The following is a 17,953-nucleotide window of genomic DNA, read 5'->3' on the forward strand; positions in this document are numbered from 1 at the left end:
AACAATATTTTCTACCCGCATGGATGCTCAGGGACCCTCTGGGCTCTGAGGAGGAGCAGCAAGATCTGGGCTTGAGGCTGAGCATGGCCAGACCTGTGGGGAATGAGGCACCATCAAGAGCTCTGCTTGGAAAAAAGAGCATTTATTAAGGCACAGGACTGAAAGGCAGGACTCCCCGCATCTATTTTCAGCTCTGTTAACGACAGAAGTCGCCTTGGGAGATGATTTTGGCTGAGACTGAGGGCTGTGGAAAGCTGGAGTGAGGCATTTAGGCTCGCATTTAGCCTTGTAAATGAATAGCTGGGTGGCAAATCACAGCAGGATTGCTTACATGAATAAAGATGATGGATGCTCCTGGCTAAGGGTAGGTGCAATACAACGGTATCTTTTGCAATCCAATGATATCATTACCCCTGGAAAAGTCACGGCATTATCAGAGTTTTGCTTCTGATTCACTGGAGGTTTAAACAAAGCTGTAAATAGTTCTGATTATGAGGCTTTTTGAGTGTTAAAAGGCATTTGATACTCTGTTGCTCTTCGCCTTGTTTTATTGTCATTGCCGCATTTTCATGGCCTTTGATTTGCATTGATGTCTTAGCTGCTCAAAACGCAGCATTTTACAGAGACCACAGCAAATGGATCGCTGGGCTTGCAGATGGATCACCCAGAAGCATTTTGGTTTTATTTTAGCACAATTATCAACACCTCGTTTGCATCCCCAAAGTAATTTTTAAGTGTTATAAATGTTTTAAGTTGTTTTCCATTGTGCAGCTCTCAAATGCTTGTAGTAAAAATCTCCTTCCTTTCCAGCCTTGCTCTTTCTAATTAAACAAATCATTAAATCCCTTTCCAAATTCCAGGGAGAGCCAATGAAGTGTGTTATGAGCACAGTGGCTTGTTACAAGCTTGTGCCACCTCCTTGTCCTGTATCCATCTCCAACCCATCCAGGAATCCAGTTGCTAATTATTCTCCTGGTGCTCCACCAGAGGAACCCCAATGTTCTTTGCATGTCAGTGAGTGTTATTTGAATACAAGTATTTCAGGAACAAATTTAAAGGTCTTTCTATATTCTTATGTAAATGGGTGTGTAGATTCCAAGGGGGTTTCTTTCGGAAGGCAGATTAGACGATTAACCTGAAAAGCTTCATGATGTTTGTCATATGCTTTTACTGAGGAAAATAAAAAGGGCAGTCTTTCCTGTTTCAAATAATTTTAAGGTTGTTGGGGTTTTTTTGTTCGTTTGTGGGTTTTTTCTTTGCTTCTTTTTAGGGAGTGTTCAGTCATTTCTTTTTCTATTGCTGCAATGAAGTACAATGGATATGAAATCTGGATATGCAGATTTTGTGCTGGGATTTCTAAATTGTTATAATAAGCTTGCAGAAGTGTTCTAATTCAACATAACCCTGAGTGTAAAGCCTGACTTTGGATTTATTAGTGTTAGCAACAGTCAGATTTGCACAGCTGAGTCTTGGCGGAGCACAAAGGTCTAAGCAACAGGCAAGGGGATGCTGGAGCAGCAAAAGGTGCTGGATGCCTGTTGGGATGGGTGGTGGATGAGAAGGTGAAGTGACATGAAGTGTCTTGCTCCACGGGGATGGAGCATCCTCTGGACCATCACTCTGTGGAGGAGACTGGTCCAGACCCACACGCTGCCCTTTGCATCCCAGTCGGAGTTTGGGAGAGGCTGGTGCATCGTGCAGGACCCAGCTCCTGTCTGCTTGGGAGGAGGATGTCTTCTCCAAAGCTCTAAGCAGAATTGGCGTCTTTAATGTAAAAATCATTAAATGGGACATAATTAACGTTCCTTGCTGCACGTTAATGTTACCCAGAGTCAGGCTGCAGATGTGATTTGCTTTGATTAGATAGGTAGCTTTAAAAATTAGATTTATCCCAACCTCTGCACTATTTATTGACCTGTTTTCCTTTTCCAAGCTATCCATTATTATCTGGAGCCCTTTCTTGTGCTGTCTGGATAGATTAAGTGAAATTAAAGCAGAGTCAACCTTCATGTTTTCTGCTGCTCATTGGAGCTCGGAGGATACACACCATCTCTGATGTGGACATACCTCTCACCTTTCTTCTTCCAACCCCCCATCCATAGAGGGTCCGCAGATCCTTCAAAGCCTCCCAGGAGCCATACAGATCCCAAACCCCTGAATTCAGTTTCCTTGCAGAAAAGCTTCATTCTCTCAATCTCCTTTTATAGCCTCCCAGAGGTTCATGGACCACAGAGTCAAGCAGAGCAGCTGTTTTGGGATGCTCCCCCTGGGAGGAGCCAGTGCCTGCATCCCTTGCTGGCAGGACTGTTCCTTACCCGGGAGCTGAACATCCCCCATCAGGACTGACACAGGGGAGTTTTTGGTCTATGTGGGATTTGGCCATGGAGCCCCCATGCTTTGATGAAGAAGCTGGTGCCTTCCCCATTGCCGCCTATGCTTGGCAGCACTGTAATTGATACTGGCCCTGCAAGTGGGATCTGCATCAGGTCTCCCCAGCAATGAGAGCCCTGGAGAGCACAGAGATGAAATTACAGCAGCCTCGAGCTGGCCCCAGGGAGCTGAGGGAATGGAGGGACCAAGGCTGAGGCTGCAGTGATGTTCTGGGAGGGGAAGAAGCCGCCCCTGGGCATTGCATCTCCCCGACAGCACCTGGACCTGCCCTGGCTCTCTCCACATCACCCCTGCTTGCACTATCCATGCTTGGGAATCAAAGTGATAAAATAATTTCTCCTCTTTTCTGCCTCATCAGTACCTGTCTAGTGACAAATTTAATGTATGTAATGTGGCATTTGTCCCTGCCAGGACTCATCATTTGAGTGTGGGTTTATTCTGGATCTGTCCAAGGTGGTCACCTTGCCCACAAGTCTGTGCTGATATTGGCACTTTGCTTTCAGCACCTCCCCAGGCATTTTGTTGTGAGGTTTGCTCTTAAAGATACAACCCATGTTCTACTTCTTTAACCAGAAAATGTTGGATTTTTCTTTTCCCTGATCCCTTTCCATGATGCTTTACCCCCCCCGCCCACTTTGTCTTGTTTTCCTTTTCTCTTTCTTCTTTCATTGATTATTCATTTGTTTCTCACTCCAATGTGGGAGTTTGCAGCAAAATCTGAGCCAGCCCGGGAGCGGGGCTGCCTGACCCAGTTGCGGCTCCTTCCCTCTCGCGGCATGAAGCAGCAGCAGGGTCCTGTATCCAGCTCCTGGCGCAACTGGGGGGATATGGGGATGGATGGAGACCACTTGGCTGCCGGGCAGGTTGTGGAAGGCTTGTTTATGGCAAGGAAGGGCTTTTAAAATACCAGCTTGGGGAGAAAAAAACATTTTAAGTGAGACCCAGAGAAGACACTGAGGGACATCATGAAAGGGGTTGCAAGGGATGTTTTCTTACTCTCTTGAGGTTGTTTCAAGTCTCCAGGTACCAGATCTGGGGTGAGAAGAGGAAATTTTCAGTGGGAAATCACACAATCTCCTTATCTGGTCTGTGCTGAATTCATCTTGTTGCTGGCAGGGTTCAGCCTTTGCTGAGGTGGCTCTGAAGGTCCATCAAGCAAGCTGGGACGTTTCAGCCTGTGATTCAAATGAATACTGCAAATCCCCCTATTTTTACTTGTTATTGTGACATTAATGGTCATTGCAAAGCCACAAGCATGACCTGGTGGTGAGAAACTCCTTTTCTTTACACAACAAAAAGGAACAGCACCCACCAGCTGAACTGTACCTTATAAATATTCAATGTGCAGTTCGTAGGAATGTGAGACAAAGCCAGACAGATGAATTATTTAATGCTTTTAAAGAATGCGGCTCTTAGTTTCTCCCTGCGCTGGCCTACTTTATTGTATCAGTAAATCAATGTTTAGTAAATTAATTTCCCTCCTTTTGTTTGAGCAAGCAGTGGGTATCGTGGGCTGGTGGAAACCTTCTCCACCCCTGAGCAGCTGCCAGGACATCTCTGCAGCTGCAGACTCGGGCGTCCAGTGTCAGAACAGTCGAGCACCCGTCATTCACCTTGTGCCTTCTGATTTGCATTAGTACATCCACAAAAAGCACAGAGCGGGCAGTTTCAATGGAGAGAGGCTGTGAGTGACAGGGTGATGTGACACTTCTGAGGCTGCTTTTGGGACAACCCATGGACGTAGATGTCAGGGCCACAGAAGAGCAGAGTAACAACCATCCCCCTCCCAGCCATACTACAACAAATCTAAAAACTCACCAGCCTTTCCAGGCATTACAGAGTTATTCTGATGTGCCTGCCTAAGGAACATTACATCCACGCAAAAAATGTCCTACCCTGGCAAGGATGGGAAATGCAGTTTGGGGCTGAAAATACAGAAGCATCCGTGGAGTTTTCTCTGGCTTTGTGCTCAACCAAAATGCTTTCTGGACTAGTTTGAAAAATGTGAAAAACTCCTACTCTGAACACTGATGTTCCTTGTCTCTCTCTTTTTTTTTTTTTTTTTTTTTGGTGTCATGTAGTTTCCTACTAGTTTTCTCCTGCCTGGTGCTGTCTGTGTTTTCGACCATCGATGAGTACCAGAACAGCTCAGAAGGGGCCCTTTACATCCTGGTAAGTGGGAGGTTGCACATGAAGCCATCAGGGAGGCATTAAAGTCAAAAACACAATAAAAAGCTGAGGTTGGGAGTATTTAACTGGGGCAAGAATGTAAACTGCTGCTTGTGAGAAGGGGTTCATTTGGATATCCAGGTTAGAAATAGGAAAAATGTGAAAAGGAGAAAAATGTATCAGCAATAAATAATTTTAAGGATCCTTTAAATTGTTTCTTCCTAAAGTTTTTTCTTTTTTTTCATTTATCTCCAATTGTAAAACCCAGTAGCAAGACCGATCCCAACTGAAAAGCAGTTTAATGTCTAACAGCTCCCCGTGTTTAAAGCCCGCAGAGCTGCCTCCTCCCCCATGCCGTAACATCCCCGCAACTATTTGATCCGACATCAAGCAGCACAGATTTGTTCCTCAAACAGCCCGTTCTCTCCATCTCGCTTCTTTCCTAACTAACAGCCTTGTCTCCCTCGCAGGAAATTGTCACTATCGTGGTGTTTGGGGTCGAATACTTTGTGCGGATCTGGGCGGCCGGCTGCTGCTGCCGATACCGCGGCTGGAGGGGAAGGTTAAAATTTGCCCGCAAGCCTTTCTGCGTCATCGGTGAGTCCTGCCTCCCCACCTGGGGTTTTCCAAACCAAACCGGCTATTGCAAGGGCTCGTTTGCACAGTGCTGTGGTTTCTTACGTGCATTTTGGGGGTTGATCCCCAGCTGCTTCATGATCACCTTGAGAAAGAGCAAAAAGGCCAAAGTCCTAATCCATGGACATGGTTTTTGTTATTCTGCTTAAGGTCCTGGTTTTTGCAGATCTGGGAGCTGTCCCGTTGTCCTGCATACCCTGGGCGTTGCTGGCAGCCCCGAACAGCCACAAGAAAAGAGTTTTTTTCCAGTAGAAAGCTGAGTGTAGGAGCTGGGATCCTGCGATCCCATGTCCAACCTTGACACTGAATTGCTCCCAGCTCATTAAAACCCTCTGTGTCTCACTGTGCCTTCCCCAATGTTGATGAGCTGCCTCACAAGGGAGTTATGAGACTTAATTAATTCTTGTTTGTAAAGTACTCAGCGATCCTCCTGTGAAAGGGACTGTCTGGGCACAGTGATTGTTTTCACTGGGGTAAGGAGTGGGCAGAGGCCAAGCCATTCGCTATGAACCTGCTTTCAGATGTACAGGAGCTGGCAATGGTCATATGCAGGATTTTAGCTTATTCCACAGAAAAGCACTCCTAGAAAATTTGCCTGGAAAACTAGGGAAGAGGGAGGTTTACAGGATCTTTGAGATATATAGAGCAAGGCTTTGTTTCTTGGACTTTGTCCATGAGGATCCTAGGATTGCTCTGGTGGACCTCTAGATTTTCATTCCCCAATTTAGCTGGGGGAATTTGCACCTCTAGACAGCTCTGTGTAACAGGCAGCTGCACCCGATTAAAAAAGGGCATGTGTTTTGTGAGGATTTAATCCACTTCAGCAGTGTTAGCACTGAATCCTATCGGAATTCAGGCTTTGCAGTATTTGACGCATTTTCCATGGGAAGGATGAGCATGGCGAAGGAAACTAAGATGCTTCCATAAGGTTCATCCAGGTTAAGGTTTTGGCCGCGTCCTTCCAGCACAAGACACAACTGATACAAGATCCCTTTTGCACGCAGCCTTCTGCTGTTGGTAGTTGGTTCAGCAGCATTTTTTTTAGCTGTTCTTGCTGGCTTTTCTTGCAGACATCATGGTGCTGATCGCCTCCATCGCCGTGCTGGCAGCGGGGTCCCAAGGGAACGTCTTTGCCACCTCGGCGCTCAGGAGTTTGAGGTTCCTGCAGATCCTGCGCATGATCCGCATGGACCGGCGGGGCGGCACCTGGAAGCTCCTGGGCTCTGTGGTCTATGCACACAGTAAGGTGAGCAAGACCCAAGCAAGGACATTGAGTCACTCTTCATGTTTTCCTTCACCAGAGACAATGCTTTGGTTCAGTTCTCCACCCCAAACATCTCTCAGGATTAGAAAGTCACTGTAGAGTATCTTGGGGAGCGATGTGAAGTTGAAGACACGAGGTTTGATAGAGCCCTCCAACTGATAGAGTAGAGAAAGGAGGGATGTTTAGATGATCAGAGAACTGGAATGGGCCACCCAGAGAGGCTGTGGAGTCTCCTTTTTGGCAGATATTCAAAACCTGCCTGGACATACTCCTGTGCTAACCTTCTCTGGGTGAACCCGGTTTAGCAGGGAGGTTGGACTAGATGATCTCCAGAGGTCTCTTCCAACCCCAACCATTCTGTGATGTTTGCGGGGAGTATTGTGAACACAGTGACCACCTGCACACTGATACAGCTCATTTCAAAGAGTGAGCAATTAGCCAAGCACCCTCGTTAAGCACAGGTGCATCTTTGTCTAGGATGCAGGCGTCAAAGCGGATGCGTTTCTGGAAGCGCATCCTGCGAGCAGCAGCATCTCAGACACGGTTATTGCACAGAGTTCCTCTTCCCAACGTGAAATCACGGACCAGTGACAGAACCGATCCCTCATGTAAGGCACTTTGGCCTTTCTCTGGTTTAGGAAGAGTTTGTTGATTTTTTTTTTTTTTTTTTTTTTATTTGTTTCCTGCTGGTGAATTTATGAATTTAATGTTTCTCCTCTTTCTTATGCTTTTTTCCTCCTGAGAAGCTTAGCCAGCTTATCCAGAACTGCGTAGAAATCACAGGGAATTTGTAGGTGTCTCTGATCTACCCTTGTATTAACTTCATCCAGAGATAATCACTCCTGTGAATTCTGAATTAAAACTTACCTGAAACTGAGGTGTTTGTATCCAGACCACAACTTTTCAGCTCCTTCATGGTTAGTGGAAGGGATCTGCCCTAAGCAGAGTCTCCAGGGATCTAGGGGTTCCCATTTCAGCTTTAGTCTAATTTCCCTGTGTGAATGGGGGAAAGAATAATAATAATAATTATTATGTCTCAGTTCCACATCTTAAAATAATGAAACTATAGTAACTTTCCCATTCCTTGTCCGTTTGCTGGCTGTGTTCAGCTGGTGGGGTCTTCAGGATGGGGATCACCCTCTTTGTGTGGCAGGGCTACCACCGGTACATAGTCCCACCTCAAAAAGTGGCACTACTGATCTCCAACTCAAGCCCCAAAGCCTAAAGAAATACAGGGAAAAGTTCAGATCTGAGGCCAACCGCAAGCAAGTAACTCAGCTTTCGGAGATGCGCACCAGGATTGCAATTATTCTCTTCTGTCCCTTAATGATCTTGCAGGAGCTGATTACTGCCTGGTATATTGGCTTCCTGTGCCTCATCCTGGCCTCTTTCCTGGTATACTTGGCTGAGAAAGGAGAAAATGAGCACTTTGATACGTACGCAGATGCACTCTGGTGGGGTCTGGTAAGTAATTTTCATAGAGCAGCTGCTGGTTATAAAAATAAAATGTCCATTAACCCGCCATCTTCTGTCACTATTGTGAGGAGTCAACTTACAAAGTGCTTAGTTAACATTTTTATTAAATGGCTTCAGGCTTCCCCATTTAGGTATTTTTCTTAAATAAATCTTGGAGAAAATGTTTAGGGATCACATTTCGTGAATTAACTGGAGCTGCGAGGAAACTGGGAACTTGTGTGGAATTCCGCTCTGATGTGACAATAGAAGCAGGTCAGATAAAGACCCCACGCTACAGGATGCTTTGATCATAATTTTGACAAATATTGCTGCATTTTAATTATTTAAAATGGTACTTGGGCAATGCACTCTTAAATATGCTGGAATAAATTTTATAAAATGGATAGGGTCTAAGTAGCAGAAAGATTTAGCGCTGAAAACACTCACTCCCCTCTCACATCTTTGCTGACAAAGGAGGAAAGGGCAATACTTTTAGTTTGCTCTGTGTGTGCGTGTGCATGTGAATTATTGGATTACCCGATTAACAAAGAGAGAATTAATGACGTTCTAATCTTCTTGTGTTATTGTTCTTCTGCTCCGACACTGTGGCGCTCGTCTGGCCTTGATTACAAAGCATGTAATGAAAATCCCAGATCTGATCAAATCCCAATAACAGGCTTGGGGAGGAATTGGCTGATCAAGCAGCTCCTCTCTTCCAACAAAGCGAAAGAAGCAGTAAATGGCTTTTCAAGCCCCTTGGTTGTGACAGAAAATAAAAACAAAGCCCAATTTGACATAACTAGAAAATAAACAATGAGGAAAAGAGTGACAGCCCAGATTAGAGCTCAGTCTGGGAGAACCATGTGCAGATTTGTCCCTCCTGCTTCCCAGGCTGTGTGAGCCTTTGGCGCAGGATCACCCCGTCCCCATTTTGGGACATGGAGCTGAACCAGGCTGTTTTGCCACTGAGAAGCTCAGAGTAAAATTTAAGCTTCATTATAATAAATAGTTTTTGACATTGTCCAACTCATGGGTCCAGTACAGACAGATGTTAAGAGATGGGCAAAATAAATCAAATTTCAGGTTCAGAAACTCATCCCGTAGTGTGATCTTAGTGGATTCAACCCTTGTAGTTATCTATATAAATGATAAAAACTTGTAAACCAACTTTGCAGTGATCGCAGAGAGAGCATCGCTTTGACTTTGTGTTTCAGTAAGGAATAGCCATGTAGATGCATTTTCTAACCGCTTTGTCAAAATGGCATCTAATTGATAGGGCTTTTAGTGGGTCCAATTAAATGGTACTTTGGGATCGTACTTCCATTTGTGTAAAAGTGATTTTCTTCGAAGTTGAATGCGTGAGGTTTCCCAAGACCCATCAGCATGGTGCCAGCTCTGGCCATGGGGACTGTGGGACAGGGACACCTTCCCACTTGGCACAGGGACCTTTGGGGTCCAGTGGGCAGAAACATCAAAAAAAGACATTCCTAATCGAATCATCTCTCCCTACCTTACCCTGCCAGTCCTGAGCTCTCCAAATCATCTCAGAAGCCTTTCCTACTAGTGATGTCCATGGATTGAAGTGAGAAAATGCATCTTTTCCTGCGGTTTGGAGTTCAGGGATTCTTTGTCTCCAACAAATCTTTTAGCTCCTTCCCCAAAACGCATGCAGCAGCTTGCCAGCACTCTCTTGGTGCATTGCAATAATACTGAGGAGAGAAAAAACATCCCTAAATTAGGTTGTGTGAAGCAACCATAATTCATCCTGTCATGCTCTTACACTCTTTTTAAATAGGGAGACCAGCTAATAGGCGCTGATGGGAAGATAAGGAATAAACAGCATCAGCTCTTCATGCATGTGAATAGCCCTGCCTTCTTTTGTGAGATGCTGAAAGGGTTTTGGGGAACTGTGCCGGTTCGGTTCCCCTGCCGAAGGCACAAGCCCATCTCCCGGGGGAGGCTCCAAGCTGCCGCAAACCTCCGTGCCAGATGGCAGCTCTCTGTGTCACCTAAAAGAAAGAAAATGCTCCCGACTAGTGTGAAAACCCCTTGTGTTGAGCAGGGAGGGTGACAGCGCTGTCCTGGCTGTCAGAGCGTCGCTGCTTCCCGCGGAGGTGCCCATCCCAAGAAGTTTGGGGTCCTCCCGGGTACCTGAGCTGCACCTCAATTTGGTCCCCCATGTCCTGCTCTGGTGTTGCAGGAGTTTTGTCCCTGTTGTTTTAGTTCTGAGGCTTTCTGACCGTGGGCTCTGTGGTGATCTCCTCCCTGCAGATTACTCTGACCACCATCGGCTACGGGGACAAGTACCCACAGACCTGGAATGGGCGGCTGCTGGCGGCGACGTTCACGCTCATCGGCGTCTCCTTCTTCGCCCTTCCTGCTGTAAGCGGAGGTGGCAGCATCGTGTTGGAAGGGGGGATGAGCTTTGTCCGTGGAGCTGGTGGCAACATAGAGAAGGTTTAGGTTGGATATTAGGAAAAGGTTCTTCACCCAGAGGGTGCCGGACACTGGAACAGGCTCCCCAGGGAGGTGTCACAGCCCCAAGCCTGACAGTGTTCAAGAAGAGACTGGACAACATCCTCAGACACACGGTGTGAACTGTGGGGTTGTCCTGTGCAGGGACAGGAGTTGGACTCGATGATCCTTGTGGGTCCCTTCCAACTCAGGACATTCTGTGATTCTATGAACTACACCCAGCAATGTGATGCACCCACAGACATCCCGACTGTGACTGCTCTGTGGCTGTTGAGTCAAAAAATATAAAAAAGGGACAAGAGGAGAAACCCTGTCTGACTGTCCACAGCTCAGACAGTGCTTATGAGCGAATGGGATGGAAACTCTAGATTTGGTACTGTACAAACGTTTATTGAAATGAAACCATTTTTTTCCTGCAACAGTATGTTCTTAGGGGTGATGACACCGTTTCAGCAAATTAATCCCATCCCTTTCTCAGTGCATTTCAGTGTGTTGCATGGATCTGATTTTTCCTCCATGAGGATAATTTGCTGAATGCCAACACAATGTGGTTATTTTGTATTTTATCAACTGGCTGGAGGTAGTTTGGTAAAGGCAGCAATTCTAGTGAGCAAAGTTTGCTGCCCCATCATGGGGAGTATGTCTGCCAGGGCTGCCCCGGGTGCAGCCTTGTCCTTCTTTCACCTATATGTTTGAAGCAAAACCAAAATAACCCAGAACGAACCTTTAGAAGGAAAGCTGGCTGCAATTTTTAAGTGAAAGCTTAGCTAACACCCTGCTAACTGCAAATTTTTTGTTGTCTTCCCCAGGGCATCTTGGGTTCGGGGTTTGCTCTGAAGGTTCAAGAGCAGCATCGACAAAAACACTTTGAGAAGAGGCGAAACCCAGCAGCGGGTCTGATTCAGGTGAGGATCCCCCCAGGGAGCCTTGGGGTTACGTTGTCCTGATTTTGGGGGTTTAATACACTTCTAGAAGTTGAGGAGGAGACAGGCAGGTGAAAAATGGGGCCGCGTGTGTGAGGTGCGAGACAGCAGCTGGTGACTTGTCTTGTCTGGGAATAAATGCCAGGAAACCAGCCATGGGCGAACAGCATATGTGGTAGGCAAGCTGGGGAGAAAAGGGATGAAATCCAGCCCAGCGCAGCAAGACAAATGCATTAGGACAGTGTGTTTTCACCAAATTATTTTTTTTCCCCCAAAAAGAGAATATTTATACTGATATAAAATTACAATTGGGAGCATTTTCTTCACGATAACAGATGTCTGCGCAGAAGGTTGCCCTTGATGTATGCCTTGGAGATTTGAAATTAAGAATAATTTTACATTCCCCTGCTCCTTTCTCCAGATTTTTAACTCCCTAATGGGCAACAACACCCATTTAATACCTGAGCTCAACCTGACAGTGAGTGCCTGGTACCCACAGCATTTTCAGCTGGGCCCGTATGGGCAGGAGGATCACGGTACCACCCCAAATGTGTCATGTGTTAAAGCAAGGAAAAAGCAGAATGTCAGAACCGTCCCATAGAAGACAGAGGGAGGATGAATATTATAAACTGAGGGCAGTGCTGGCCATGCCTGAGTCCACAGTCCCACAGTGTTGTCTTGTCCATAGGCGGCTTGGAGATTTTATGCCACCAACCTGTCCCGGACGGACCTGCACTCCACCTGGCAGTACTACGAACGCACCGTCACCGTCCCCATGTACAGGTACCTCATCCTCAACCTCCCTCTTCCACTGTCACCTTCGTGATGCCACTGCCTCCATATTTATTTTTATCTGGATACATAGCTTTGTCTATTTATTTACTACTTTTATCTATTTATTTACTTTTTTTTAGGTTGAAAAAGTTGATTTCAAGAGCTGGTACATGCTTTTTCTTTTGGAATTGTTTTTTCTTTTATTTTTTTGTGTGTTTCTTTTTGACTTGATTTTAATTTCCCTGCATTTTTTTTTCTTTTTGTGTCTGTGTGTGTACATGCTGCTCTTTTCACCTTTATTTCTGCACGTCTGCTGGTAGTTGCATTGTGTTGTGACAGTTGCCGTGCCCAGGTGTGAAGATCTCCCTCCCGAGCTGCCCTGGACCGTAGGTAAATGCCACTGTCCCCATGCCCTTGCCTGGGCTCTCCTTGCTGCTCCAGCTGGTCTCTCCTGGTCCTTCTGCCTTTCAACAAACTTCTGTCCCTCCCTTGACTGGCCCAACATTCTCCCCAGGTGCATTTGCCCTGAGTCTCCCTTTCCTTTTTTTTTGTACTCTAAGAGGAGAAAAAAGAAATCAGGATTCAGTGAGCATTTCCCTATTTCTTGCATTTCATTTATCCATCACGATGTGTTGACATGAGTAGGGAAGGACGGCGGAGCCAGGATGGATGATGCTGATAAGACATCGCTGTGTGTTAGCAGCATCCATCTGGCTTGCGCTAAGGAGGGGTAACTCATCATGGCACCCAGGCAGCTTTTTCAGCTGAAATGACACAGGTTAGAGCAGCGCTGTGGGAATTCGGAGCCTTGTGAAGATGTGAACAGGGTCCCCTGCTATGCCTCATTGCCATGGGGACATGGGGAGGCTCTGGATCCCCCATGTCACTTGCAGGGTTGGTGGCATCAAGGACAAGGCTTCCTCAGAAGCTAAAATGCAAAATGTTCCTGTTCATTTTCAATTCCATATCACATGGCTTCCTGGGCAGGGCTGTGCATCCCTTTCTGACCCGTTTTTAGAGGCTGACCAGACCTCTCTGGGTTTGTAGAAGAGTCAGATGTGTTGGGTAGATATTCCTGCAGCTTGGCAGGGTTTTGTTGGGTGTGATGGGGCTCCACGTGCTCCATCTCCATGTTCCCAAGCAGGGCCCTGGTCCAGCACACGGTTGTGCTGCTGCAGGTGTGAATTCTGTTGTGTTTTCCCATGTTAGTGGTGCCTTTTAGCCCTTGGGCAGACAATCTGGATATATTTCCTAGGGTCAGCATTAGCTTGTTAAACCATCTTAAAAACCTGTTGGAAGTCACGTCGTTGCGGTCAGTAAGTTTTCATTGGATTCATTCCCAGTGTGTGTCTGATTGGTTGATTTTTCCCTAGAGACTTATGAACCGACTTCAAGATTTTGCTTTAAAAAAACCCAAACAAACAAAAAAACCCAAACCAACCAACCAAAACAACAACCCAACAAAAAAGAACAAAACTGTTTTCCAATAGCATTTAACCCACCCCCATCGAAACTCTCCCTCCCAGTATTTGATGTTCTTGTTGTACATTTGCAGCGCTGGCTGAGATCAGCTACTGGGGGGGATGAGGACCGGAGCCTGGCCCAAAGTCTGCTGCAAAATGCACAAAGCTGATTTCAGTGGACTTTGTCAGGTTTTTCTGCTGTTTGAAAGACTGAACTTACCACGCAGCCAGACATACAGTGACACCCTTTTGCATAGGGATGTACTGGGGTAATTAATCCTACTAATCCACTTGTTAAAACTTGTGCTTCCCAGGGAGCTAATATGCACAGGAAGAAAACTAAGCTAAAGAGCTCAAGAACAGGCTAAATAAAAACTTTGGGGTGGAGAAAGAGCAAAAAAATATGGTTTGGTGAAGTGCCCAACTATCCGGGATAAAAAGCCAGGACAAAGTTGTCACAGGGTCATAGAGTTTTGCTGGCTGGTGCTGCAAGTGCTGCTCCCAAGGCCAGCCCCAAGCAGCAGCGTCACCCTGGGTGTCCCTGGGCACAGGTTTCTGGTCTCCTGGTTCCACCCTTAAATCCCAGCTCCTGTCTGTGTGCAGACAAGTGAACATCACCTGGGAGAGCGAGCCGTGGGTGCACCAATGGATTCAGCTGTTGGGCAAATTGAAATTTTTACCAAGAAAGCAGTGAACCTCTTTTAAATATATTTTGGATGCACTCAGATTAATTGGGGAAGAAAAAGGGGGGTAACTGTATGTTCTGGCTGCAGCTTCCATCACTCACACTGTCCATCTCTCCTCGTCTACCCACTTCGCTAAGGCAGCACGTTGAGGCGGTGGCTGCTGAAGCGCACAGCGTGGTTAGGAAGTGGGTTGGAGGAACATGATGTCCCCATCTCCTTCCTGGGTTTCTGGGGGTGATCTGCAGTCACCCCAACCTTGGCAGCCTTTCTGCTCAACACAGGGCTGTTTATTCCTCAGAGCAGGAGCCCCGTGACTTGAGCTTTCTCGTCTTCCCAAGGCATCTCCAAAAAGACTTGGCTGCTTGAGATGAGCAAATTGGTTCACATGCCTTGGAGGAGGTGACGTGTCTCCAGAACATCACTCAGATCACTGTGGTAGAGCTCGTCTCACTCGTTTGGGGAAAATGTGGTGTCCTCTGAGAATCTCAGGTGTTTCATCTTTAAATTCAAAATGTGGTAGAGCCAAATTTGAGATACGCTCCTGTGCACGTGGGTGCGGTTTGGGCTTGTGATGCATGTGTAGCTTGGTGCGCCCATTCAGCAGCCACTGGATTTGCTGAAAACAAATCTGCTATTTATTGTCGCTCATGAGAACAAGGCCTTGATCTCAGCTGTGTTCATATATTGTTGTTTGCTATAAGAACCCACCGGCACATCATGCCCAAGGAGTCCCCAGCTGATGGGACCAAGGGCTGCGGATGCCTCATGAAAGATTTCTCGGTGTCCCCCACATTTTCCCCTCTCTGTGGTGCCGGTTTGCTTTTGGAGTGAGGTGCCAGCTGCCTGTCCCCAAGGGTGACATGTGGGTGACACGGGCGGGCAGTGGTTTGGCTGCAGCAGGAGTGAGCTCAGCCCACGCTCCCGTGCTGACCTGGTCACTGCGCATCTGCTCCAGGGATACACTTCGTTCATATGCTAATTTTCTTTATTCTGTTTCTTTTCCCCTTTCCTCCACCCCACCTTTTCCCTGCCCCTGTTTTTCTTTCTCTTGTCCCTTTGGTTTTCTTTGGTGAAAACACTTGAAAAGCACGCAAACGCAAACGTACGGTGCCTCCAGGTATGAAGTGCATGTGACTCTGAAACTGTGTGTCATGTCACTCCTTGTTCTTCATTTGGGACTGTAACGTGCAAAGCCTTCAATTTAAAAAAAAAAGAAAAAAAAAGAAAAAAAAAAGAAAAATAGTAAACTCTGAAGATCACTCATTTCTCTGAAAAAACTGAAAGCCCAAACCAGACTCCCCATCCTGCTGCCTACAGAGCAACTCCATGCACCTCCACGAACATTTTAGCTATTGGTACACACAAATGTTGGGAAACTATCTGCCAAAATGTTGATTTTTAAGGAATGAGAATGGGAGAGTGCTTGATAAGTTTGCTTTTTTTAAGGATGATTTCTTGATGGTCTGATCAACTTCCTCCAATTCATACAACGCTTAACAAGAAAACTTTCCTGTCCGTACATCCATTTTGTCTCTGCCATCTCTCCTGCATTTTTATCTTTCTCTAGCCTTTCCCCATCCTTCATTGTGTCACTTATCTCATTCTATGCTGTAGGAGCTGTACTCACCAGATCGTGCTGGGTTTGCTGAATTTGCTGGTGGCACCATGAGACACGTCAGTGGTAGCACAGAGTAAAGTCACAGTAGGAACTGTGACCACTTTTGAGAACAATTTCTGGAGGTGACAGAGATCTGGAATGCTAAACCGAAATGATCATTCATTTCTTTTAGTAATCCAATCTGACTTTTGGGAAAGAGATGTCCCATCTCAGCAAGAACTTTGTTTCAGTTTTTTCTTCCAAGACTGACCTAGAGCCAAGCAGTTGTTATGACCAGTTGTTCAATGGGGCTCAGCCTTTTGGGATTAATCTAAATGAAAAGACCTATATGTGACTGGGTAAAATTTATTATAAATAATGTTACCTCAGGTTCTGCAGAAAAGAGCAGATTTTCAAATCACAGGTGTATTTTATATGAAGTGTGTATCTGAAGGTGTAGTCAATATTTTAAGATGGGGAGTAAATAACTTGTATTTCCAGACTGTGGGACAAGCTCTGTTCTTAGAGCAGTTGAAATCCTCACTAGATGCATTAATGTGATTTAGTGCCCAATTTCCAAACCTTGTTCCAGTTTTCACAGATAAAAGTTTTACAGCCTTAGTAAATCACACTTACCGCTTTGTGTGTTTAATTTACAGCAAATTGCGTCAATGAATTGCAAGTATAATATTATGAATGTATTTTCCTGTTGTCCTGAGCAACAGCCTGTTTTGATAATCAGATATTTTTCTACTTCTGGGAGTGAAATAAGAATGTGTCACTTCCATCTCATTTCTTATAATATTTTATAAATTACATAAATGTTCTCAGTTTTGAAAAGTCACTTAGGCTGGAGACTTAAAGTCATGGTTAAGGTAATAATTTGCTCCTAATAGGAATTCTAACACAGCACGGAGACTCATTTAAGTTCCCATCCTAGTCCAGCATCCATCTCCTTGTCACCATCTTCCAAATTGCTCATACTGGGGCTGTTAAAAAAAAAAAAATCATCATTGTCTCTGTGTCTGTGTGTCGTGGTGTGTGTGTTTTTGTGTGTGCTCCCACCCACTGTTGTGTGCTGCTGTCGTCCTCCTGTTGTGGATTTTTGGCGATGTCCTGGCCGGACGCATGATATCCCCACTGTCCCCAACTGCTTGAACGTTATCTGTGCTACTAGGAATAGCATATTTGCTGTCCCTTTGGATGGGGAACCGGCAGCCTGAGTTAGCGTGGCCTTTCCCTGCGCTGCGCTGTGGGCACCGCTGGGTCCCCTGCAGCAGCCGCTGCCTTGGAAGCATCGCTGTGGCGGGTGGCATGAGCTGTGTGTGTTCTTGGGGCGTGTGGATCTTCTCCCCCAGCTCCCCTTTAACCGAAACGTCCTTCCCTTGCTAACAAGTGACACACGGACCAGGAGGAGAGAGAGAAAATGTGAGATGCCCCAGCTGGAGGTCTTTTCTCCACATCTCTGGAGGGACACAGTGGCAGCTGTGTCACCTGTCCCCTGGGCACGCACACCAGAGCAGGGTGTTCTCCATCCAGCATCGTACAGCAAAGCTCAAAGGACTATGCGGAGCCCTGCCTTTCTTTGAGGTTCTGGTGAAATAGTGCAGTAGCTGTTCCCCAGGGCGCTCTTATAATGACAGGTTAGGCTGAGCATTCAATTCAGATTAAATTATGGGTCAGATACATGGCTGAGTTTACGACCATTTTTAATAATTATTGTTTCAGTGAAATGCTTTTTTTCTATCACACACGTACCAGGCCCATTACCCTCCCACAGAAACTGTGAATATCTGTGTTTGCTTGTGTGTCTTCACCTTTGCATGGAAGCATCTGTGGTGGCCCGAGAGGTTGTCACCTCCAGCATGGTGTAGACCTCACGTTATGGGCTAATGCGAAGGAAGAATCTTCCTTTGGGATCCTGAATCCTTCAATCTGTTGAGCTAATGAGCTCTTCAGCTCTGAGACTTGCATCGGTGGGAGCCCTGGATTTGTGATCCCAGCTGGAGAAAGCAGGGCTGTTGTCCTGTGTTCTGCTGGGTATGGACCTCCCTGAGGAACTTGCTAAAGAAGAACAGTCTGTGCATCCTTTGGTAATTGCTAAGTATACTTTGTGCTTG

General features: G+C 46.1%; 1 protein-coding gene across 6 annotated transcripts in view; it reads left to right on the top strand.

Moving 5' to 3' along the window:
- The window catches only part of KCNQ2 (potassium voltage-gated channel subfamily Q member 2), a 64,637-nt gene that overhangs the window by 18,411 nt on the left and 28,273 nt on the right, over positions 1 to 17,953 (top strand). For 4 of the 6 annotated variants that reach the window (XM_065645411.1, XM_065645410.1, XM_065645412.1 and 1 more), the window contains exons 2-9: positions 4,473 to 4,563; positions 5,031 to 5,157; positions 6,267 to 6,442; positions 7,799 to 7,924; positions 10,187 to 10,297; positions 11,200 to 11,295; positions 12,002 to 12,096; positions 15,324 to 15,353. In XM_065645411.1, the coding sequence (XP_065501483.1) occupies positions 4,473 to 4,563; positions 5,031 to 5,157; positions 6,267 to 6,442; positions 7,799 to 7,924; positions 10,187 to 10,297; positions 11,200 to 11,295; positions 12,002 to 12,096; positions 15,324 to 15,353 (852 nt within the window). Of the gene's footprint in view, positions 1 to 4,472; positions 4,564 to 5,030; positions 5,158 to 6,266; positions 6,443 to 7,798; positions 7,925 to 10,186; positions 10,298 to 11,199; positions 11,296 to 12,001; positions 12,097 to 12,227; positions 12,254 to 12,407; positions 12,446 to 15,323; positions 15,354 to 17,953 lie in introns of those variants that run through there. The other 2 variants (XM_065645415.1, XM_065645413.1) reach the window with 2 other exon arrangements.

Source organism: Caloenas nicobarica, chromosome 15 (assembly GCF_036013445.1).
Source record: "Caloenas nicobarica isolate bCalNic1 chromosome 15, bCalNic1.hap1, whole genome shotgun sequence".
Lineage (NCBI taxonomy): Eukaryota > Metazoa > Chordata > Aves > Columbiformes > Columbidae > Caloenas > Caloenas nicobarica.